This window comes from Schistocerca cancellata, chromosome 3 (assembly GCF_023864275.1).
Source record: "Schistocerca cancellata isolate TAMUIC-IGC-003103 chromosome 3, iqSchCanc2.1, whole genome shotgun sequence".
Taxonomy (NCBI): Eukaryota; Metazoa; Arthropoda; class Insecta; order Orthoptera; family Acrididae; genus Schistocerca; species Schistocerca cancellata.
In genome coordinates, this window is record NC_064628.1 from 608937842 (window position 1) to 608963805 (window position 25964).

Here is a 25964-nt window from a genome sequence, read left to right on the forward strand (position 1 = left end):
TCGCTGTGTTTGTGACTAGCACTGACTATCGGCAAATTACCAAACTACTCTGTGGCAGTATACATGAAAAAAACTTTCAAGCTTTCTCCTCAAAATGACATATGTGTGATATCTGAACAATGTTTGGTTCTTGTGGAATAAATAATAGAAAGTGTTCCTGGACTTTATGTACCCCGTCTACATTGAAGCCAACTCCTGGTTTTTTATGCAGTCGTCATTCGCATTCCCTGACCATCCCTGTCCTCTTTACAAGCGAGGGACATCTCCCTCCTAATCATTGCCCACATGTGGGATTGCCAGTTGGAATGCATCTCACTTCCCTCTAACGGGATCTCCATCTCCACTCACTAAAATGCGCCCTACTTATTTCCTCTCACAGCCCCCTTGGATGGTGCCTAGACCACGGATTAGGACTGTCCTATTCCTGGTCCTAAGGCCTCTCTGTAACCCCTATGGTCTTCCAGTGTCTTGTACATTCTATCTTTGCCATCATCTTCTACACTCATAGTTGTAAGATGATAGATGAAGTGGGATACACTCTCACATCTCCTACTGGCTTAGAACACAATTTATTGCGTGAATCATGTAGTGTGTTCACAGCAGAGCTGCTATCTGTAACCAGAACCCTCAGTTTTATTACTCAGGCCTTCCTCCCCAGTGTTGTAATATGTACTGACTCAATGAGCAGCCTGCTACCCTTGTCATCCTTTGGTCTCTGCTATCTGTTACCTTCTCTCCTTCCTTGGCTGTGGTGCCTGCTGTTTTCTTTATCTGGATCCCAAGTCATGTGTGCATCCCAAGGAATGAACTGGCTGTCTGTTTGGCTAGAGAAGCTGATACTTACCCTCCATTCCCTTTCTTAACTCCAGCTATGGATATGCAGATCTATGTCAAATCTCTCTTTGCCCAAAAGTGGAATGACATCTGGTGCGCTACTGCTCTTGGTAATAAACTCCACGTTATCAAGGAGACTACTGCACTTTGGTGCTCTTCCTTCTGCTCCTCTTGGAAGGAGACCACTGCTTTAGGCCGTCTTAGCATTGGTCATATCAGGCTCACCCATTGTTTCACCCTGAGTAATGAACCACTCCCACAATATGGTTGTGGAGTCAGACTGATGGTATCCCAGATATCGGTGGAATGTCCCATTCGTTTGGCTCTTCCTGCTAAGTATAGTATTCCTTAATTTTAATAATAGCAGACAATTCACAGGTGGTTGAACTGGTCTTCAGTTTCCTCGATGAAAATGGTTATTTCCAGATACAAGGTTTTGCTTCAATCTTGGAGCAGGGGCAGGGTGGTTGAGGCTGGGGCCTCTCTTTTTTTCTGAGTTTAGGACCCCATGACCACTCCCCCGTGGAAAGATCACTCTTTCTTCCAATTTTTAGATTTGGTTTCAGCTTTTACTGTGTGTTTGACTCCCTTGACTGGATCCATCCACTTTTAATGGACCCTCTTTCTCCTGTAAGTAACTTTGGAATCGCGAGGCTGATGACTTTGCCATTTGGCCCCATAAACCCTCTGAATTAATCAGTCAATAAGTCTCCAAATTTGTCTGGGAAAAATACTAGAACTTGTCTGGAAATCAGGGAAATATCAGGGAATTTCACTTAGGGAAACTTGTGGCAACCCTGTTGGTAATTTGATCAAACAATGTCTGACAGTAATCATTACACCTATTTAGAAAGGAGTAATCTGATCTAGAGAAACTTCAAATAACCAAACGTAATAACCAAAATCATATAATAGTCTAGCATACGTCTACATAAGAACAAAATACGCACAATTCTGCAGTTACGCTTTTACACTGAAGTGCCAAAGAAAGTGGTATAGGCATACGTATTCGAATTCAGAGATATGTAAACAGGCAGAATATGGTGCTGTGGTTGGCAACATCTATATAAGACATTTGTTACATTGGTTACTGCTGCTGCAATGGTAGATTATCAAGATATGGTGAGTAGCAACTTTCCTTCTCTGGTATTGTTATCAAGATATAAGTGAGTTTGAATGTGGTGTTATAATCAGCACACAAGCTGTGAGACACAGTATCTCCAAGGTAGCGATGAAGTGGTGATTTTCTCATATATCCATTTAACAAATGTACTCCGTATATCAGGAACCGGTGAAACACCAAATCCCCGATATCACTGTGGCTGGAAAAAGGTCCTGTAAGAACAGGACCAACAATGACTGAAGAGAATTGTTCAAAGTGATGGAAGTGCAACCCTGCCACAAATTTCTGTAGATTTCAGTGCTGGGCCATCAACAAGTTCAGTGTGCGAACCATTCAATGAAATACCATCGATACAGGCTTTTGGAGCCAGAGACCAACTGTGTACCCTTGATGACTTTACAACACAAAGCTTTATGCTTCGCCTGTGCCTGTCAACACCGACATTGGACTTTTGATGACTGGAAACATGTTGCCTGGTTGGACAAGTCTTGTTTAATTGTATTGAGCGGATTGACGTGTACAGGTATGGTGACAACCTCATGAATCCATAGATCCTGCATGTCAGCATATTACTGTTCAAGCTCATGGAAGCTCTGTAATGGTGTGGGGCGTGAGAAGTTGGAGTGATATGGGACCCCTGATACATCTAGATACGACAGGTGACATGTATGTAAGCATCCTGTCTGATCACCTGCATCCTTTCATGTCCATTGTGCATTCTGACAGACTTAGACAAATCCAGCAGGACAATGCGACACACCACACACCCAGAACTGCTACAGAGTGGCTCCAGGAAAACTCTTCTGAGTTCAAACACGCCCGCTGGCCACTAAACTCCACAGACACGAACGTTATTGAGCATATCTGGGATGCCTTGCAACGTGCCATTCAGAAGAGATCTCCACCTCTACGTACTCTTATTTATGGACAGCTCTGCAGGATTCATAGTGCCAATTTCCTCCAGCACTACTTCAGACGTTAGTCGAGTCCATGCCATGTTGTGTTGCATTTCTGTGTGTCCACGTGGGCTCTACACGATATTAGGCAAGTGTGCCAGTTTCTTTGGCTCTTCAGTGTAGTTTTTCTTGAAGTTAAGTCTTGGTCAGCATGTAACTTGCTCCGGGATTTCAGTATTCTCTACACTGTGTGCCTCAGGATTATTCGAAGATATGAGCAGTGACTCTTGGAATCGATGACAGACTTAACAAGTAACATTTGTAAACATGCCACTCTACCTCAACGAACAATTATCAACATTCTGTTGTGCTTTGTAGACAGTTTGTTGAGCTACTAAAGGAAAAATTACTTTGTGTGCCAATTAATTCATGATTCCCATCCTTTTGGCGGAATATAAAGTTATCCATCAAATGTGAGTACAAAGAAACCTGCATAAATAATTTTGATCTATAATGAGTGCCTGGTCTTTAGCTATGGGAATCAAACTTTAAATATGTGAAGTGATGTCATGCGAACATTCGAAAAGAACAACAGGACTTCTCTTTTTATTTATTAAGAGATACAATACTATCACGAACATTTTCAGGTAAAGAACGAGTGTGTAAGCAATGAGAAATTGAAATGGATTTGTCAGTTGTGGGATACATTATTTCATTTGCTTCCCTGAAGTAGGAGTTAATACTGCTGATATACATTATCAGCTTGTCATATGTATATGGGTGAGGTTATGAGTGATGGTGTTGTTGGTCATACAGATGTGCATTATGACCGTTACAGTCGCCTGTGACTGATCAAGTTGTGCAAAATTTGGCAAAATCGTGTGCAAGAAGTCTGTTTACAATTTCCAAACTTTCTTAAGATGTGCTGCAGCTTTCAAGGTTGGCTCTGAGCACTATGGGACTCAATTTCTGAGGTCATTAGTCCCCTAGAACTTAGAACTAGTTAAACCTAACTAACCTAAGGACATCACACACATCCATGCCCGAGGCAGAATTCGAACCTGCGATCGTAGCGGTCTCGCGGTTCCAGACTGCAGTGCCTAGAACCGCACGGCCACTTCGGCCGGCAGCTTTCAAGGACAACCCTCTTTAACATGTTCACAGAGTGCTAGATTACCATATTTTTGTGTATAGTGTGTACCAAAATATCTAACTGATGTTCGAAAAACTAAAAGAATGAATTCAGCCTTGGCATTTCTTCAGCGTTATTGTGAATATGGGGAGGAATTTCTGAAAAGAATCACGACTGGGGACAGTACATACAAGTAGAACATGAGCTATGAAACTAAGGAACAATCAAAACAGAGGATGCGCACTCATTCTCTCAATGATGCCAAAAAATTGAAGCAGATACTGTCACACTACAAAATGATGGTTACATTTTCTTGAGATCATAAAGAAACTGGACAACAGATTTCATGAGAGTAACGCATGACAATATTGTGGCACTATAGGTTTGTTGTGGCTCTTATGAAATTCTGTGAAGGGCAACCTAAAACAAACAGCACTCGATGATCACCAAAGGAATCATTCTCCTTCCTGACAATCCATATCCCAAACTGTGAGTCAAATAAAGGAGACCAACTATTTTGGCTGGGAGATTTTCCATCACCCTCCCTATAGTCTGGACTTGGCACCATGTAACTTTCATCTCAGTATTTCATGACTAACGTTAAGCTCAAGTATGTGGTCAACAGCTGACGGTAGAACTGGGCAACACACTATTTTGATGAAGGGATAAAGAAGCTGGTGTCACAGTATGAGAGTATTTGGATTGGGTGGCAACTATGTGGAGAAGTAATGTCAACACACTGTATATAAAAATGCATCAATTTCCTTTCTTTTTTTAACAGCCAACTGGATGTTAATTTATGAATAGCCCTTTTATTACATCATTGCCAAGTAAAAAGTTGTATATCAACAGGAGAATGAGTGGCTGAAAGTACAACGAAACAAACTATTCTGCTACAGCAAGTAACTCTCCAGGTACACAGATGGAAAGAAGTGGTTCCAGTCCACAGCTGCTGGAGACAGGGGCCATGTGCGGGTGTGAGAGAGAAAGACTTGTGTTTGTGTGTGTGCTTTCTGTTTCCAAAGAACGTCTCTTGGCCAAAAGCTTGAATGTTTAATAGTTTTTTCATTGTGCTCGTCTACAACTCAATGCTTCCTCTGTGTAGTGAGGAGCAATCTACGCTTTTCATAATATTGTTGTTAGGTATTCCATCCTGGACTATCTGCTGTTTAAATATGAAGATATGGCATTTAAGTCAAATCTGTGTATCTTGTACCCCATTTATTTTTTCTTGGTGACATGAATATGATGTCTTCTGTCAATGAGACTGTGAGCTCATGGTCGATGCATAAAATAATTCACTAATGTTTTGTCCTCCTCTGAAGGAGACATCTTCAAATATAAAACATTAGTAACTGACAGCAACCGACACTATTTTATGTATGAAGATGTCTCCACAGATGGGCACGGAATGTGTGCGAATAATTTTGTGTGTTGATTACAAACCCCCAGCTCAGAACAGAAGTAAAAACTGGCTATGAAAGGATACACTGTAGCCTTATTAAGAGTCTGGTGTTATGGCCCTGTGGTGACAATTTTCTGGCTTGTATTTCTTCTGTCTAATACATTCTACAAACGTTATTAGTCCATTTGCTGAAAACCACCACATATCTGCTTAAATAGATACTTAAATCAAACAATGGAAAATCCACGATGGAATGTAACAATATTACGAAAAGGAAAGTTGCCACTCACCATATAGAGAAGATGCCGAGTCCCAGATAGGTAGAACAAAAAGACTGTCACAATATAAGTTTCCAGCCAACAAGGCAGCCTTTGTCGAAAATAGACCACACAAAAACACACACACACATTTTCGACAAAGGCTTTGTTGGCCGAAAGCTTATATTGTGACAGTCTTTTGTTGTGCCTATCTGCAACTCCGCATCTCCACTATACGGTGAGTGGAAACTTTCCTTTTCAGATACGTGCAAATTCCCTAGAAATGCTCTGCACGAATTCTTAATGCTCATGGTGATTTGTAGAATGCTGACATGCAAATGAAGGTACTGACTCTAGGCCTTTTGCTCTCAGCAGAAATGTTCATAACTGGCATATTGACATAAATGTAGAGGGGTAGAATTTGAACATTACTTCTACTTAAACTCCTCCTCAGTTCATAAGTATCTGGCTCTTATACAGATATCTTCAGCTTCCATACATTCTTGCCACAGTTTTTGTGATCACCTGGCTTTGCTCAAAACATTTCACCTAAGTTTGGCTGCAGGAGCTGTCAATTCTGAATGTAATGCATTCATCACCATAAAAAGTATTACTCTTTAATATTTTCTTTCAAATATTATTTCAATACACATTTATTTCAAGTAGCATCATACCAAATAAAATTACAGCAATAAATACATTACAAACAATATTGTACTCTGAAAGTATTAAACACATATCCAGTTTCATCCAATATTACAAAAAAATATCTAAAAAGATTCAGTAGAAATGAACCTCCTTAGCATTTCTCTGAAGAATGTCATTATGCATTCAGAACTGTATGATACGCATTTCTTTTTTTCTGTAGCACATCTGGCAAGCAAACACTGAACTTTTTTTATATTTGTGAAATGTACTGACAGTGAAATTAATGAATGATCAGAATTCTGGTAATTCTGTCATTTCTGTCTCCACTTGGACTGCTATCATTCAACAAAATTTTAACAAAAGAAGCATATTCTGCAAATAATGACACAGTGTCATTACTTTCAAGTATTAGTACTAGTAGTACTAATCATCCTAGTAATAATAGTTACATACTTCACAGAAGTTAAATTTAAAAAATTGTCCACTTTTGTTAGTTTCTCATCATAGATTACTTAAGGCAGAGGTATTCATCCACATTTCACATTCTATTTCTGTTGTAAATTGAAACTGTAAAAGCAGAGGAAGCATTTTTCAAGCAGTTTTAAATTTATAAGCTCTTTTCTTGGGGAGAATTGAAACAATGCAGTTTTGTGATCATACATTCATACAACATGCGTTCACACAAGTTATACTCAGCATAGGGTCCACAACTTAATAACACAATACACTTACATATATACATGATCATCAAAGTCTTAGTTGTTACTAAGTTAACTTAGATAACATCTGAAAAATTAGAACAGTGTAGAAGAGCTGGTGTGTAACAATGATGTTTTTAAAAAATTATCCCTACATGTGAATTTCTGGAAGTAGACCAGTCAAAACTTAAGGAAAATAAAATTGTTTAAATGATGCACATATTAGTTAAATGTAACAACTAAACAAGAGACATGTGAGTCACTTGCTGTTTTCAAGTTGTGGTCAATAATTTGGATTTTAATTCCAGATTTTGACTACCAGATTCCCTTGACCAGTTAAAGTTCTCAGAAACAGTTACACAAAATAAATATTTACTTGATGAAATCATTAGTTTTAGTTAAAAAAAGAATCGATCTAACAATGGTATACACATCCCTGCATTACTTTGCCCTACTGATATTGTGCAACTTCTGGCCAAAGACTATGATGACTCAGATAATTTGCATACAATTTTTAATATTCCATTTCTAGCTGAGCAACACTGACATTGATACATTTTTCAACACATATTAACATAATTGATAAAAATCAAGAATTAAAACTGTACAGCAAACACTGACAAAAATATCTGTATACAGCAGTTACACACCACTTAAGTATTTTGATTTATTTTCAAAAGGGACGTTATAGCAAAACATATATTATTTACACTTTAACTGACTACTCACTAGTAAGTAAAAGTTTCAACATCATTGTTAGTGTATATAAATATACATCCTGATGCTGATACATGGATTTGCTAATCATCTTAACAGCACTGATGAACTTTTCTTCCTGGACCCTGTTTTCAAATTTAATAGGTGTACATATTAAGGTGACCAGACATCTTGACAGGAACAAACAAAGTGTCATAAGCCTACAGTACATCTTATTTTTTGCTCTACAATGTATGAACTAGAGTAAATGGAAACCACGTAACCACATATTACAAACACTGGAAACATATGTCACACAAAATGCTGAACATTGTTTACAATATCTATACATTTAATTGCAATACTTTAACATATAACATTCAGAAGTTATCCAAAGTCAAGCAATGAGAAAGTATCATTATAATAAGATCTTTAATAGTGATCACACAATTATTGTCACATCATATACATTTAAATGTTCTTGCTACAGCATATGTTCCAACAGCCCTATGACAGTATAGAAATCTGATCACCTTATGGAAATAAATGCAATGAGTAATGTATTCGCATACATACAATACAAAATATATTTAAATAAATTGTGCACTACTTAGATTTTTGGTATTCTGCTTGGTTTTCCCCTCTAGAGTCTTTTCAACCACATGTGGCAAAAATAACATACTGTACATAAATTATTCTAATAATGCAAAACTTAAAGTAAAATACTGTATACAACTGATACATAATTACATTTTCACATACGAGCATAACATTAAACATTTTAGCAGAAACGAGTATTTCAATTTACACATTTTACTCTTTGCACAACACTTCCACCACGTAATAAAAAATATATAAATATTGGTAACACATGATGCGTGTATACATAGCTACACATTTCCTTTAATGGACACATTTAACTTTTTTATATGTTAATATACACATCTTTATATTTTCGGTCGGATATACCAAACATAAAAATAACAGCATTAGTCACTTCACAACATTGCACAGAGCTCGCACATTAGATTTATTCATCCTCGAAACTTTCACGGAATTGTTTGCAGTTCGACACTTTAAAACTGTTTGTTTTTATAAATATATGTACATAATTTTAAAGATCCGGTTTGTTAAAAAATGTAGTTTTCCACAGTGAACGCACTAAAAATCTGCGCACCATAAAAGATGTTTATGATATATTCATGACTATTTTGGCATCTTTGAAATAGCTAACACATTTGGTAGAAAATAATACCACTTTTATTCTTTGTGTATGGACAATCTTGAAGAAGCATTATAAAAGTTTGCGTAATCGCTTATCACTTGGTCTGGATGCATCTGTTAAACACATGTTCAGTGGCAATATATCACTCTTTAACTTACTACATCACATGTAGAATAGTTGGCACACTTAACATTTTATTTTAGTTTTTAATATAAAAGTAACACAGACTTACACAATGTAAACATTAAACGGTATCAAATGTTATATCTTCTGAAACTACTCTTTAGCACTTTGTTGTATTTTTTAGAAGTCTAGCAAGTCAGTTTTTTCTGACGAACGAAGTCCCCACTATTATGGTCTTCTTTCAGTCTTTGGCTCTGTATTTAAGTGCTAAACACTATCCATTCTTTTTTGTGCATGCTCATATCAGTTCAGCTGAAACATATTTTACCGTGAGTACCAAAGCATGTCTAAAGAATATTTCTTAGTTCCTGTATCTCATTAAAAACTGTCTGTTGTCAGGTGTAGAATACACACAATGTGTCATGTAAGCAAATCATTAGGAGAAATGAATGTATCATTCATTTTAAAAAATCTGACCACTGTTTCAGCACAAGGAATTGTGCTGAGTCCACTGAAGCCACCAGTGCTTTTTATTGAGGCAGCTTTTCTGATGTGACTCAGAGCTGTACAGTGCACCTAGGATATCCACAGGGCTTTCCCTTTTGTGATGCGTATTACCAGTGTTTGATGATATTTTGACATATCTTGAGAAAAGTCTCTGCCCCAGGCTTCTCTTTTTCCTTCTTCGTTTATTTGACTCGTTTCCACTAGATGAACTCTTTTTAATGAAACGTATATTGAATGGATCCTCTGCAAGTTCAGGGTAACGTTGGACATCATGGAAATATTCACCATCATAATTTGAGGCATATCCTACCTTAATAATCTCTTCTACTTCAGCTGCTGACCAGTCCACTGTTCCTACAAAGTTGTTCCGTAATGCTTCCCTCTCTCTGTGCCAAGCCTTCCGGACTGCCTGTCCTTTCGCATGATGTAGCAACCTTTGTTTCTCTTTCTCTGGTGTTGTTCCATACCGTAAATTTACTACAGCACTTAATCCATGTATTTTCAGGTCACCAATTTTACCAGTCCCCCCACTACTCTCTAAAATCCCTGCTTCCTTCTCATGATAAGTTATGTTCACTTGACCACCTAGGCGCTTTAGTTGACCCCGATCTTCATTGGCTCTCCATGTTTCCTCTTTCACAAAAAAGAATGCATCCTGTTGTGCATTGTGCACCAAGAAGGTAAATGGTAACAGGTATGACTGATTGAAGACAGATGTAAATACATCCTTGTATATTGCATTTGCTCCAGGAACACTACTAATAACAGCATATCCTTCTTGTGTTCTTGATACAAGTATACCGCGGCCAAATGGTGGTTCTGATGCTGCACCCAAACGCCTGAATGGAAACACTGATGCTGGATTTGTGGCAGGGAAGTTCCCAGGTGGCCAAGTATCTCTCTTCATTGCAGATCGAGGTGGGGATGACAAAGTTGAAGCATCACCCAACTGCCGTTCTGATAGGTGTGCTAGGAAACCAGATGCCACACCAAATGCTGGAAGTACTCCATTCTGTTTGAGCTGAATTGAGGACTGTGAGAGCATAAGTTGAGGCATTGCAGCAGACAACATTCCTTTGGTAGGATCTCCAGGAAAAGGTCCAAGTGAACCACCAAACCCAACAGTTGACAACAGACCTCCACCTGGCAGGCTTGCAGGGTAAAGTTGAGGAGCCAAGCTTTTCAGATCATATCCAAGGAGTGAAAGCCAACTTTCATGGTCTGAAAAGACAAGAAGAGTGTTACAATTAATTCCAAATCCAGCAAATAATCTGACCACTTCACGTTACTATTATATCAATCAATTATTATACATTACAAACCTGTTAGATGCTGTGGATTCCTTCTTACATTAATTGGATCATTTCCATTAAAGCGATATAGATGCAAGTGTGTTGGTGTAGCTACTCTGTCCAATACTCCTTCCCACATTGGCGACATCCACTGTCCAATCAATGGATCATAGACCTTTCCATTTGGCATGTGAACAAGGGAAGTTACCTGAAAAACAGACAACTAAATGTAGTTTTTGTATTTTAATAAGCTTTGAATTTCTTCATTTTCTTGAAAATCTCTGTTAAAATATCACTGCCATCAGTTTAATATGGCATTTGACCAGGTTAGCCAATAACAATGCCGCATCTCATCATCCGATGGATGAGTGTGTGTGAACTGGTTCTCAAAAATTTCTGTGCGGTTTATCATTCACTGTACCACACAGTTCCATCAAGAAATGTCTTTAAGACTCCATCTGGGTTTGTCTGAGTGCCTGGTGCAAGCCTTGCTATTTTATGCCACTTTGGCAAATTGCATTTATTTGTGGTGAATATGAGATGAATAAGCAGCCCCCAAGGTGAAGAAAATTTCCGACTTGGCTGGGAATAAAACCCGGAGCCCCTCGATCACACAGTGGTGTACCAGATAGAGGCGTTGAGTTATGATGTCAATGTTCTATCATAAATGGCAGGGAAAGAAATGTACACAAGATTCCCTGTTAAAATCAAGCCCAGATGCTCAACAATAACATTCACGTCAAGTGCCTCAGAAGGCCAAGTGACATGTTGATGTTAATCCACATGTTTGACGAATTATGACTGAACAAACCTAGCAGTTTCAATTATGAATCATCATTGTGGAAGAAGGTATCTTTGTTATGAAATATCATCTGTGCCATAAAATGAACTTGACCAGCTAAAATTACTGCATAATGATTGACCATGATTCTTCCTTGGAGAGTAAGAATAGGACCTACAGAACGCTATGAATCTCCCCAAGGAGAGATGTGTACTTCTAGTGATTGACTGTGCCTTCCAGAATGATGAGATCACCCAGAGAATGCCACAAAAACATCTCCCAGAACACTCTCTCCTCTGGCCTGGACTGCCCCAATGATTGTTGGAGGATGTTTGCCGTCAGATGTTTCATGCTGTTCATTCCAAAGGCCATTGCTCCGATGGAGCATACAATGTGAATCATCTGCAGTTGCACATCTATCTACCCATACACATCTTCACAGCCATCATTCACCCTGGTCATTTATGGCCCATGGTGCAACATAATTGCCTCAGCATCAGTTTTGGAATGCGCCAGTTTGCCATGCGTGGTATACTTAAACCATGGTGGCACACAAACAGTTTACAAACTTAGCGTTCACAGAAATGCTTCCACTCTTGGCCTGAAAGCCAATGGTCATATCCTTTTGGACATTAGATACATCAACTGCACATAGAAGAGTGGATATTAATTTATTACTTGCTGGGTTTTGCAGCAATCTAGGATTGTATCTCCCCATCATGATACAAAACAACATATATACAAATGATATTCATTTTGTAAATTCAAACGTCTTTCTCTTGAATTTATAAACTGAATATTAATATACACAAAGTAGCCACACACACCATAACATGGCTTGCAGAGTAGAGACGTGGATGTAGATACTTGCAGATAATAGCCATACAAACAGGTGTGTTGTAGAAACGATAGTTGAACCTTATATCAATAAATCTGCAGCTTTTACAAGTAGTTAAGTAGTAACTTTTGCTTTGCAATTTTAATCTATACAAACATTTAACATTTAAGGAATGGAAAGGAAAATAAAATCAAACTCCCTAGCTAGATTGCTAAACATATTGGACACAGTCAAAGTCAAGCCTTAGCATCCAGAGATGATGTGTGTGTGAGTTGTGCTTGTGTGAATATGTGTGGTTTTCTACTTCTGAAGAAGAATCTGTCAAAAAGATGAAATATTTCTAATATTCTTTCTTACTGTGCCTGTCGGTGATCCAACACCACCTCTATGTGTGGGAAGTAGCAATCTGTCTTTTTCTTATTCTAGACGTCTACACTCTTTGTTAACATTTTAAGTATTCATGTAAAACTGTTGATATTTCTGTCAGGCCACTTGAAAAGCTAGAGCTTCCTATTCCTCTGGCTGAAATAATAATTAAAACACCAAACACTTGACGAAACAAAAATTTATAATAATGAACTGCAGTACTAAATGTTGAGAAAGTTATTTACTGTGATACTGCATTGCTAGATTAACATTCTAAATTATTTTACCTGGTCTAGAAGTCCACCACAGAAGTCTACTGGCAGATAAAGATATGGATTTGAATCATATACAATATGGCCATAAGGTGAACGCATAATTTCCCTTATGCCTTCTCCATACTGATTGAAAACCATAACAGGAGTTCCACACTGGTCTGTTGCAATATAATATTTGTGCCTGTGCACTTGAGCAAATATCAGATGACCACGGTCATCGTATACAAGAGACATGAGTTTGCCATCTCGTGGGCTGTAGATCTGGCTTACCTGAAACAGTACAAAAATGCAACATTTAAAGTGGGTGATGTCTGGGGGCCATCTATCTCATTACACTATTGCACAGAGGAAATAAAATGCCCAGAAATAAGTTGAAACTATTCCAGATTTTGTTCATACTTAACATGAAAACTCAGAAATTGAATCACTTGGACAGAGTTATCTAGAAGATAACAGTTGCCAACTTTTTCGAACATGTTGAGAAAGGAAGTGTGTGAAGTACAATCTTCACCATAATAATAATTAATAATAATAATAATAATAATAATAATAATAATAATAACAATTTTTCTCACATGACATACAGCAAGTTTTGGATCAAGGCAATCAAGTAGATGGCATACTTCTTGACTTCTGAAAAGTATTTGACTCAGTAATAATAATAATAATAATTATTATTATTATTACAGTTAAGATTGTAATTATTATTATTATTATTATTATTATTATTATTATAAATGACTACATAAATTTTTAAAAATGCCGGGAGAGAGAGCATCTAATCTAAAGCATAATTATGTTTAACATACACTCATGCGCAGTTATCATATTACGATTTAATGACTAGAATAAGTAATACTTGAACAGTAATTAATCTTCTTTGTTAATGTACAATTCTGATATTTGTTGTAATTTTTATTCTATTTATGGCATTTTCTAACACATTTATGACATTTTTTAATCAGTTCTATGTACCAGTTCCAAATACCAAGAATGCAAAAAGCTTGAGGGAGTGAGGGGGAGAGACCAGATACTCTGAACCAAAAGATATATGTACAGAACAAATACATATGACTATTAGCAAATCCGGAAAGTTTAAAAATGGGAAATAATTGCTAATGTCTGATTGACTTTTATACCATATGGCATGAATTTTCCACCTGCAGCTTATTCCAAAACAATTGCATCACTGTAATTTCTGCCAGTGAATAAATATGCTTCTTTTGGCTGTTAGGCTGCAGAATTTTTCCACTACATAAAACACTTAGTGAACCTGAGTTGCAAAGAGGGCTTCATGCTAGAAAATAGCAGGCTATAGACAGAGAGATACTGAATGAAACATGTTTGGCTGTCAAGAGAGCAATGTGTGATGCCTTCAATGACTACTGCAGCAGAGTACTGTCAAGTGATCTTTCACAGAACCCACAGAAATTCTGGTTGTATGTAAAGGCTGTGAGTGGCACCAAACTTAGTGTTCAGTCCCTAAAGATTGGGGCAGAAAATAAAATTGAGGGTAGCAAAGCAAAAGCTGAAATGCTTAACTCCATTTAAAAATGTTCCTTCACAGAGGAAAACCCAGGAGAATTGCCCCAATTTAATCCTTGCACTAGTGAAAAGAAGAATGAAATAAGTATTAGCATCAGTGGTGTTGGGCAACAGCTTAAGTCATTAAAACTGAACAAAGCTCCAGACCTCGACGGAATCCCTGTCAGATTCTATACTGAATTTGTCGCTGAGTTAACCCTCTTCTAACTGTAATCTATCATAGATCCCTTGAACAAAAATCCATACCTAGTTCTTGGAAAAAGGCACAGGTCATATCTCTCTACAAGAAGAGTAGCAGAAGTGATCCACAAAACTACCACCCAATATCATACACATTAATTTGCTGTAGAACTTTAGAACATATTCTGAGCTCAGACATAATGAGCTATCTTGAACTCAATGACCTCCTCAATGCCACAAAGTATAGATTCAAAAACATGGATCTTATGAAACCCAAGTCACATTTTTCTCACACGACATATTTCAAGCTTTGTGTCAAGGCAGCCAAGTAGATGCTGTGCTTCTCGACTTCCAAAAAGCATTTAAGTCAGTACCACATCTATGCTTATTGTCAAAAGTATAAAGTGAAATTTGTAACTGGATTGAGAACTTTTTGGTAGGGAGGACACAACATGTTATCTTGGCTGGAGAGACATCATCAGATGTAGAAGTAACTTCAGGTGTGCCCAAGGGAAATGTGTTGGGACCATTGCTGTTCATGTTGTATATTAATGACCTTGCAGACAATATTAATAGTAAAACCAGGCTTTTTGCAGATGATGCAGTGCTATCTGAATAAGCTGCATAGATATTCACTCAGATCTTGATAAGATTTCAACGTGGTGCACAAATTCCCATCTTGCTCTAAATGTTTCAGAAATGTAAAATTTTGCACTTCACAAAACGAAAAAACACAGTATCCTATGACTACATTACCAATGAGTCACTGTTGGAATCAGCCAACTCATACAAATACCTGGGTCTAACACTTTGTAGGAATATGAAATGGAATGATCACGGGTAAAGCAGGTGGTAGACTTCAGTAGAATATTGAGGAAGTGCGGTCACTCTACAAAGGAGACTGGTTACAAATCGCTCATGCGATCAGACCTAGTATATTGCCTAACAGGACTAACAGGGGATACTGAACATATACGGAGAAGGGCAACGTGAATGATCACAAGTATGTCACAGAGATACCGAAGGAAATGAACTGGAACACTCCTGAATATAGACATAAACTATACGGAGAAAGTCTTATTAACAAAGTTTCTAGAACTGGCTTTAAACAACTACTCTAGGAATATACTACAACCCCATACATATCACTCACATAGGATAGTGAGGATAAGATTAGAATAATTACTGCATGCACAGAGGCATTCAAACAATCATTCTTCTCATGCTCCATACGCGAATGAAACAGGAAGAAATTCCAATAAATGGTACTATGGGACAAAATGGCTTCCATGCACCTCACGGGGATTTTCAGGGGTGTTCAGGTGGATAGTAAACTGTTGTGGAAAGCCCATGTTCAGGATCTTGTTCAAAGACTTAATACTGCCATTTTTATTATTCGAATGGTATCTGAAGTAAGTGATCATTCAACACGAAAAAGTCTACTTTGCTTATTTTCATTTGCTTATGTCATACAATATTTTGGGGTAAATCTTTCCATTCTCAAAGGATATTTTTGACTCAGAAACAGGCAGTTCAGGCAATAATTGTTCACCCCTGTTCACTACTCAGGCTATTCTGACACTGGCCTCTCAATATATATATATTAATTACTGTCATTTCTTGTTAACAATATCAGCTTATTCCCACAAATGAGCAGCTTTCATTCAGTTAATATCAGGCAGAAATCCAATCTGCATCTGGATCACACTTCCTTAACCCTTGTGCAGAAAAGTGTGCTGCATCCATTTTCAATAGGCTACCACACAATTCAAAAATCTTAGCAGTAATCCATGTGACTTCAAATCAAAACTGAAGAGTTTCCTCGTGGGTCACTCCTTCCATTCTGTCGAGGAGTTCCTTGAAAAATTAAGTTGATTCCTATTTCACATTGTTGATTGCATTTACTTAAGCTTATGACTTGGCTTTTTTGAGTTCATAAACATTTTATCTTTACAGTTAGTGGCAATCTACCTATTCCGTACAATGTTCACATTCCAACCTGGAGTTTCCATTTTCTGAAATTGTGTACTACAGTGAGAGATCAGTGGGATGATCAGAAAATACCAAGGAACCCAAACTGCAGTAGCAACAATTAGAAATTTATTATTAGTGGCACATGTCCCTTATTTTGCATCAGGAAACAGTGGCATGTATAAAAGCCTCAAGCTGCGAGTTTGAGGTCCAGTCAGTCAGCTTGTTGTCAAAGCAAGTAGTTACCATTCAACATACCAAACTGGCTGATTGTTTTGGATACAACTGTGATTAAACAGTGATTTTAAAAGGCATGTCAGACTTAAATTTGAAAAACAAGTTGTCAGTCTCAGCTCAAAGCCACATTTTAGATGTACTTCCAACAACTCAGAGAGAAAAATTTCCAGAACATCCTTACAGGTTACATTCTTTATCCACGTAAGCACTGATCAACTTAGGTGACTACTTGATTGCTCATCACAACAGCACGTCAACAGAGATCTTAAGGCATGTACGAAAGGATCATGAGGAAGACAAAACAAGTACCTTCCAATTCAAGGATACCCAATAAAATTAATGAGTCATTCCATGTCAAATCAACACAGATGCCAACCCAACCCTCTTCGATTTTCATAAAATTTGGTGTGTTTGTTGCACATGACAAGAGAATGAAAAATATCAAATTCGAGAATTTCGGCACAAGTAAGACAAGAGTAATGGCCACTCGAAATTCTAAAAAAGATATGACAGTGAACCAGGTAATTTTGGAAAGGTCTTGAAACAAGCTATTCCATTTGTAATATCTGAAAAATTTACACTACGAAGGGCAGTGAGCTTGACCTTTAACCTTGAATACCTCAAAATACGCCACCTTTCAAACTTAACAAAATAAATAAATAAATGAATAAATACATTTGCTTCTTCATGTTACACTATAAACCATAGTAAAAATCAAGTTGAGATGAACATGGGATTAAGAGATATAAATTAATATGTACAGCAATGCGCTGCATTAATTCATTATTCAGACTCCTACAATATGAAACAAAACTCTGAAAACAATGTTTATTGTTAAAAAGCTGGTGTTATAATATAGCACAGTAGGTTAGTACAGACCATAGGCCAATAGCAAACATTTATAATATGCAAGGCCACACTCTATGACATCTGACCTTCACTGATGTGAAACATGATGTAGCCATCTCAGTTGAAAACATGCTTGGAAGGCATGGTAAACAGGTTCAGTTTTACAGAAACAAATATGGAAAATGTGTCATCTAAACTTACTATGCCTTAGCACTGGGAAGCAACATATAACACTGTGCATCTTTTGGTGAATGGAAATATGTTTACCCTGCAGCAATGCGCTGCATTAATTCATTATTCAGACTCCTACAATATGAAACAAAACTCTGAAAACAATGTTTATTGTTAAAAAGCTGGTGTTATAATATAGCACAGTAGGTTAGTACAGACCATAGGCCAATAGCAAACATTTATAATATGCAAGGCCACACTCTATGACATCTGACCTTCACTGATGTGAAACATGATGTAGCCATCCAGTTGAAAACATGCTTGGAAGGCATGGTAAACAGGTTCAGTTTTACAGAAACAAATATGGAAAATGTGTCATCTAAACTTACTATGCCTTAGCACTGGGAAGCAACATATAACACTGTGCATCTTTTGGTGAATGGAAATATGTTTACCCTGTTGCTGTTCTCACATCAATCTTCATAAGAATGTCCTTGTCCACAGTTAATATGTCAGGTTTGTCAGGGCATACATATGAAGGTGAAGACCCATGAGGATGTAGCAAGCTAATTGAAATCGCATTGGTATCTTCATTAAGATTCAGAACACATCTGTCACCAGTGACCTATGTATATGCATGCAATAAACCTTGTGATATTACCGAGGAGCGAGTCTCGTTGGATCCTAGTTACAGATTCATTTCTGATGTCTGGCAAATTGGAGAAAACTTTCATTTTGATATTGTAATGGCCAGTGGGAACAACACAGTCATACTCACTGTTAGTTGTGTACTGAAAGTGACACACGGCAATGTTCTTGGAACACCATTCAACCAACTGCCTGGGTGTCAGTATATATGAGTTGTAGATCCACTGCAGATTGGCAGTGGCAGCAAGTCTCTTGATGAGCAATACTATCACATGGTCCTTTGCCATGCGATGGGGCAAAGAAATGCTACTCTTCAGAGACCTTGAAATCAGCATTATGAAAAGATATGTTGGCACAAATTCTTGCCATTTATACTGGGCTGCAGCACCATCTGAGAAGTAGGACTTGGGTGTTGTATGGAAATAAGCTGATGAAGCTAACCAAGTGATGCTGAGAAAGATGAACACTCACTGTGTCATGGTTAGGCGTTCTGATATTATAACAAAGGAAATGTGATCAACTGCACAGTTTTGTGATTGTTTATAATAAACAACAAGTGGATGAATGGTGGCCAATGAAACACCAGCACTTCATCCTGCAGGACAAATGCATGATTTTCTGCAAAATCATGTACTACAATTTATTCATCTTCTAAGTGTTCACATGCCACAGTGTCTTCCCTGGGCTCAGAGACTGTCTCTGATACTCCACATACATTGTCCCAGTGTATTCTGCCAACACTGGTCATGAACGGGTGGTCAATTGAATTTTTGGTAGACACGGGCTATTGTCAGCCTAATTAACTTAGTCATGCACAGGCTCTTGGGCTGCCCTGCACTGTGATGAACAATACTTTGAGTAGTGTCTTAAGGTAAACAGGTTATTCAATTGTAAGGGCAATCCTCCATTGCAGCACATTATAAGAATTTGGATCGGCAATTTACACTGCCAATAAAATGCTATCTTTGGTTCCTCTTACACATGGCATTTTCCTTTGTTCTGGTTCCAGTTTAAGTTGTTCATTATTGTAATTCCTAGGTATTTTGCTGAACTGACAACCTTGTATTTGTGTGATTTGACACATAATCTTGCTGATGCAGAGGATTTCACACTTTTTATTATTTAGGATCAATTGCTGCTTCTTACACCATACAAATATCTTTTCTAAATCATTTTGCACTGTGTGACTTTAAGCTCCTCCTAGACAATGATTAATTCCTTCTAGGTACAAACAATGCCATCATAGGTTTACTCACGAAACAGTAATATCATTTTCCATCATGTTCTCTCTAAAAACGTAGTTTATCATGCAACTAAAACAATAAACAAGTCATTCTATAAAAGCATTTCATACTTTATCTCATTCAGCTACAATTAGTGGTAATGTTATTGCAACCAAATTATTCAGTCTACAGCCCAACATGGCAAGTCTCTTCCAACTGAAACTTCAGTGAATTGGGGCTGAAGATTCACAGCTTATTTAATCAAGCAGCTCCCTACTTGGTCTCACCATGTCAAGACTTCAAATAAAAAAGAATAGCTGAAAGTATCAGTAACCATAACTAGAAATAAGTTAAAAAACAGCTGGCCTAATCAATTTCATTTGAGCTTGCATCTTCCTGTCATGATAAGAGATGAAACAATTTTTGAATACTTACTTCATTAGGCCGCATGTGATTCGTGTAGAAAAACTGAGTTACATTCCCATAATTATCTTTACGTGTAGCCAAACGATCCAAATGATCATAGTAATAACGCACATCAAATCTACCTCTCTTTGTTGCTCGAACCTGAAAAGAAGACTTGATCAGTTCCTATTAAATCATATAGTCTTTGTGAAAAGGGCTGTGAAATTATGATGTCAACTTACCAAAAGACCTTTAGCATTATAATGAAATTTTTCTTCCCTTGCATTTTGTATAACCAAACCTCTGTTATCATACCGGTAAAGGCCTTCTCCAAACTTCACTATGCGGTCCATTACATTGTACTCCATTGGTATTGTATTCCCCCTGCAAGATAATAACCAGAAATAACAATTAATTATTTAGTAATGCTAATATATCAAATGTAAATGACTTAAGAACAATGCACATTTTTCTTATTAAAATCAGGCTATAATTAATAGCCATGTTACAAATACAAAAACTGATAATATGGTTTTGTGGGGTTTTGTTTGCTGCATCTGCCAGTTTGAGGAAGTTATACAGACACTAACACTGTAAATGAAAGGTGCAATGGGTCCACATCAGTGATGTCTCTTATGGAGCTAATACCTTGAGGTAATGGTGTAGGAAATTTTTGCACTAGTTTAGCATACTGCAAATATGGATTAAGGACATTACAAATTTAACAGAAAACATTTATATTTAAAGTTATTTGTGGATGTACATTTCAATGTGACTACTTTGAATTTATATTAGCTGGGCATGGCTGATTACACATTATGTTAATAAACTGCAATTTTGGAACTGAGCATTTAATTAAATGAGATTAAATGGTATTATCTGCAGCTGCACTATCTCAGTTGCTACTTCACCATAGTTTATATTGTTTAAAAGAACAACTTTTAGTCATATTTTGCAAAAGATGAAAAGTTACTCCTTACCTACAAGATAAACATCATGAAATGGGAAGTTATAATTGAGCTCCAATTTCTAATACCAAACCAATGCAAGGCATTCTTACTGACGAAGTTGTAAGGGAGGGGGCGGGGGGGGGGGGGGGGGCAGGTGTGCACTGTTCTCATTCACTTGCATGATGCATGCATACTTTTAGTTGCCATTGGACACCATTTCTCAGTGCTCAACACCCACTTGGAGTTTCATTGTTTTAATTGCTTGTCCTTTGTAATTCTGTCTGCTCTAGAAATTTATCAGAGATATCTGGAGCATTTGATTAAGGACATTCCTTGTTGTGTCAGCTAGCTCAAAGATATCTGGGTCACAGACCACACACGCGAGTAGCATTTACGAAATCTGCAGCCAGTTTTCCAATGCCTGCCGGCAAATAGCTTTCAGTGTAAATAGGTAAAATGTAGTTTTTTCTTTTTGCTTCAAAGGTGCAATTTTTTTGGGTCACGTGCTTATCGAAGATCGTCTTGTCCCTACGGATGACAACATCAAAGCTATCAATAACCTGCTGGAGCCTAAGAACCTGAAGGAGCTCCAGTCCTTCTTGGGAAAGATTTGTTGTTATGCTAAGTTTATTTTCCATCAGCTCTTATCTGACATCCTTTTAATAGATTTTGCCAAAAGGGTATCAGATCCATGTGGTTTGTGAACTGCTGATAGGCTTTTCAGTTCCCCAAGCAGTGTTCATACTCCACTTCCTGTTTGGCTTCTTATAAGCCAAGTAAGCCATTAACCCGAGCCACTGATGGCTCTCAGTATCGTATCTGTGTGGTCCTGATGCATCAGAAGCCATATGGCATGGAGCAGCTCCTTACTTATGCATCGAAGACACTTTTAGTGATGCACAGTGACTATCTGGAGGTACAAAGGGAGGTGATGGGTGTCATTTTTGGCATTAAAAAAGTTTCATGCTTTTTTGCATGAAGTTTTGACTCACCACTGAGCACAAGCCAGTACATAGGAATGCTCATCTTGGGCACTCTAATGCAGATACAATATTGTGGATAAACTGGACTGCAATCGACAGGAGGCTCTTCTTGACTCTGTGAAGCATGACTTAATTCTACAGAAGGCAGACATTTATAAGTTCCCTTGTCAGTATGGATTGTTGTATAATAGACATACTCCACTTGCAGTTAAAGACTGCTGCATGCGGCACTGATGCTATGTCCAACATGCTACAGCCTGATAAACTTACTGTCCTTCTGGAATCCAGTTTTCAGTAAATCCATTTAAATACATCTGATGAATGATTTAATTAGTTGTGAGATGATGGTTTTAACATTGACAAACATGGAGTCTGGCACCGGCAATAGTTAACACTCATAGAAAATGATACTGTTCTACTTTTGACAAGAATTTGCGATGAAACATCCCTTACAGAGGGCATCACGGTAGCCACCTGTATGGTATTTCTTCCATTATTATTTGCTGAGTATTCAGATGCCATTAGCTCACCCTAGTGGTATAAGATGGATGGTAGACTTTGCAGTCAGTCTTTCCACCTTGCACTGAAGATGGCTGAAAGGTTTGCGGCTGAAATATTAGCAGCAGACAAAATTCATTTCCTGACAAATTCGCTTTTTCATCAGTCAAGTAATATGCCATGATAGTATGAAGATTCACACTGTTAGTATTGTCTGGCAACATTATATTACAACATGACAGCAAGAGTTCGACCACACTTCTCTGGGGCACAACTGTCTGTGACTCTGCATCCAAGATAAAATGCGGTGTCTTCCCTACCAAGAAATTCTCTATCCAGTCACAAATTTTGCTTGATACTCCTGTGAAACTACTTACGATAATAAATGTACGTGTGATATTGAATCAAATGATTTTCAGAAAACCAGAAATACTGCATCTATCTAACTGCCTCGATCCATAGCTTTTAGGATCTCATATGCGAAAAGTGTGGCGTGTCTTTCACGTGACCAATGTTCTGAATCTATGCTGGTTGGTATGGAAGAGGTCTTACTGTTCAAAACACCTCATTACAATTGAGCTCAGAATATGTTCTAAAATTCTCTAAAGAGGCGCACTTTCTTCAAACTAGTGGGCAGAGTTTTTTGTTCAAGGAATCTACAGTATATTATGGTTAAGAAAGGGGCTAACTCAGCTCCAAATTTGGTATAGGATCTGACAGAGATTCTTTCAGGCCCTGAAACTTTGTTGGATTTTAGAGACTTCAGCTGACACTAATAGCTATATACTCATCTTTGCAGTGGTGCAGCAATTAAAATTAAGCAACATTTCTGAATTCCCCTTTGTAAAGGAACATTTGAAGATGAAGTTCCGCATTTCTGCATTTGTTTTGATATCCTCAGTTTCAGTTTCTGTGACATCCAGGAGTATGTAAACACTGACTGTAGTACCAATAACAGATCTTTCAGTAATATTCTGTTATGGTAATGAATGAATGCTTCACACAATACCCTCTTGACTGACAAACATGTGGCATTCAGCATCCCTCTATCTATAACCTGATGATTTGTTTTACACCTATTATGCAACAGTGTCTGTTTCTTTAAAACTTTCTTTAGACTGACTGTATACCTAGGGAGGGAGGGGGGGGGCGCATTTCCATCATGAACTGTTCTACAAATTACATATCTATCCAGTGGTTAGTCAATTAGTCTTTTAACTTGAGTCACAGCACTTCAACTTGCTCCTATCACAACTAAATGTTTCGTGTTTCTAACTGGAATGTAACGCAACAGCCTAGTTTGTTCAACATACAAATCCTTCTACTTGTTTTAGTTGTCCTTTGTACTTTGGCAATCACTGCTGCTACTGCTCCCTCATGATGTGATTACAGCACTTTCCGCATGGACACATTTTGTAAGATGTCTAATCATGACCACTGTAACTATCCCATCCGATTTCTTGGTGATTAAAGTTTCCCCTAAGATAACAGCATTATGGGGGGCATACATACTAGCAAACTGAGGTTTACTCTGAAGTTTTTGGTTATACCTAGTAGCCAATAAAAGGACCCAATTATAAGTTTATGCCTACCATTGATACTGAATCTTGCTCAAACAACCTTGCAAGCATAATCAATTTCTATTTCGATGGGTTTGAGTTCCTTGTTTAGTGTGAAAAATACACTATCTACATTTCCCATTAGCCCATCGTTTTAATACACACTAACATATCCCAAAAATTTTATTGCTACCAATTTCAGGTTTTAGCCAGCCTTCTGTACCTTGTATTATGCAAGTTACCACTGCTTTTTGTGAGCACTTCAAACTCCAATACTTTGTTGTGAACACTTCCAAAGCTGACCATTAGAATTGTAATACTCTCCCCTGTGGGAAGCATTTCTTTAGATATTATAGAAAACTTGGTGTCTCTTACAGCTAATCATTATCTATACTGGGTGGAAAAACCTTGTGTGCAACCCACACACAGTCAGCTATCTTGGTAGCAGCTCTGATGTGTAGTACACACCTGACCCATGTAGGGGACACTTCAGTTCTCAACCCTACTGTACAAGTGTAGGAAGTCACAGCCTAGCTTCTAACAAAACCTTAAGTCCCTAGTTCAAGCCTTCTACTCTAGTCAGAACAAGGGGGCCACAATCAGTTCTAAGGACCATGCTACAGAAGCTCTGTGTTCAAGGCTGTTCTTTTCAACACATATTTTTATGTTTGTTGAAAGATGGAAACTTCTAAAAGGAGATAAATGGAACACTTCTGAATAAACCAAAAATATGAACTTCATACTTCACAGCAAATGTAATAATGCAGCATGTATAAAGAAAACACTCATATATGATAGTAAAACTATGATAATTAACTCATGTAACATATTTTCATTAATTCATGTCATATTCTGATATTTTAAACAGAATTTAAGATGACCTTTTCAACAGGTTTTTGGTGCATAGCTGAAGTGAGTAAGGACTGGTACAAGAAAATGTGACCATCAATTATGAAAGAAATTTTAATATTGTACAATCGCAGCTTCATTTACATCAAATGCTTTTAACAGAGAGTAATATGTTATAAAATTCTGCATTTCAAAACCTGCTTCAATTAAGTGTCTAGGTACCAAATTTGTGTTTTTAACTACAAATAAAAATAAATATAAAAAGTGATAAAAATAATTACCGGTATGTCAGAGACAGCATGTTTCCATTATCATCATAGCGGAATCCCCATGGCTCCTGAGCTTCTACTCCCGATAGCTGGCCATCTGAGTCCCATGTGTAGTTCTTTACATTGGTGTAGGTATTAACACCAACATTACGTGTATATGTACGTGTCTGTGAGATGCGGCTGTTTCACAAATGGAGAAAAAAATTTTAGAAGAAAATGAAGCACACAAACCATGACACATTACATCCTAAATTAAAAACTGCATTAACAATAATGGTGCAATCTGAAGCCGATGCAATGTTAAACCTACTTTGCCTCAGCTGTGTATGATAGTACACATAGTCATAGTTTCATATACTGACTGATCTATCACATGTATCAAAACTAATGGAGGTAAATGACTGGTAATCTTATGCTCTGGAATGTAAAGTCCTCTGGTACAAAAAAATTCAGTTATGGTGGAATGAGTACATGAGAAACTTGTCAAGAATTACAGGTTTAACTTAAACCTTCTGGTAATTGTGGCAACAT

General features: G+C 37.5%; 1 protein-coding gene across 1 annotated transcript in view; it reads right to left on the minus strand.

Annotated features, from left to right (window-relative positions):
* Window positions 1-6303: 6303 nt before the first annotated feature.
* Window positions 6304-25964, minus strand: part of LOC126175520 (teneurin-a) — a 192612-nt gene continuing 172951 nt past the window's right edge. Inside the window, exons 28-33 of the mRNA XM_049922345.1 lie at window positions 25446-25613; window positions 20568-20709; window positions 20356-20487; window positions 13109-13366; window positions 10867-11044; window positions 6304-10765 (exon numbers count right to left, since the gene is read on the minus strand). Coding sequence (XP_049778302.1) covers window positions 9522-10765; window positions 10867-11044; window positions 13109-13366; window positions 20356-20487; window positions 20568-20709; window positions 25446-25613 — 2122 coding nt within the window. The 3' untranslated portion in view covers window positions 6304-9521. The remainder of the gene's footprint in view (window positions 10766-10866; window positions 11045-13108; window positions 13367-20355; window positions 20488-20567; window positions 20710-25445; window positions 25614-25964) is intronic.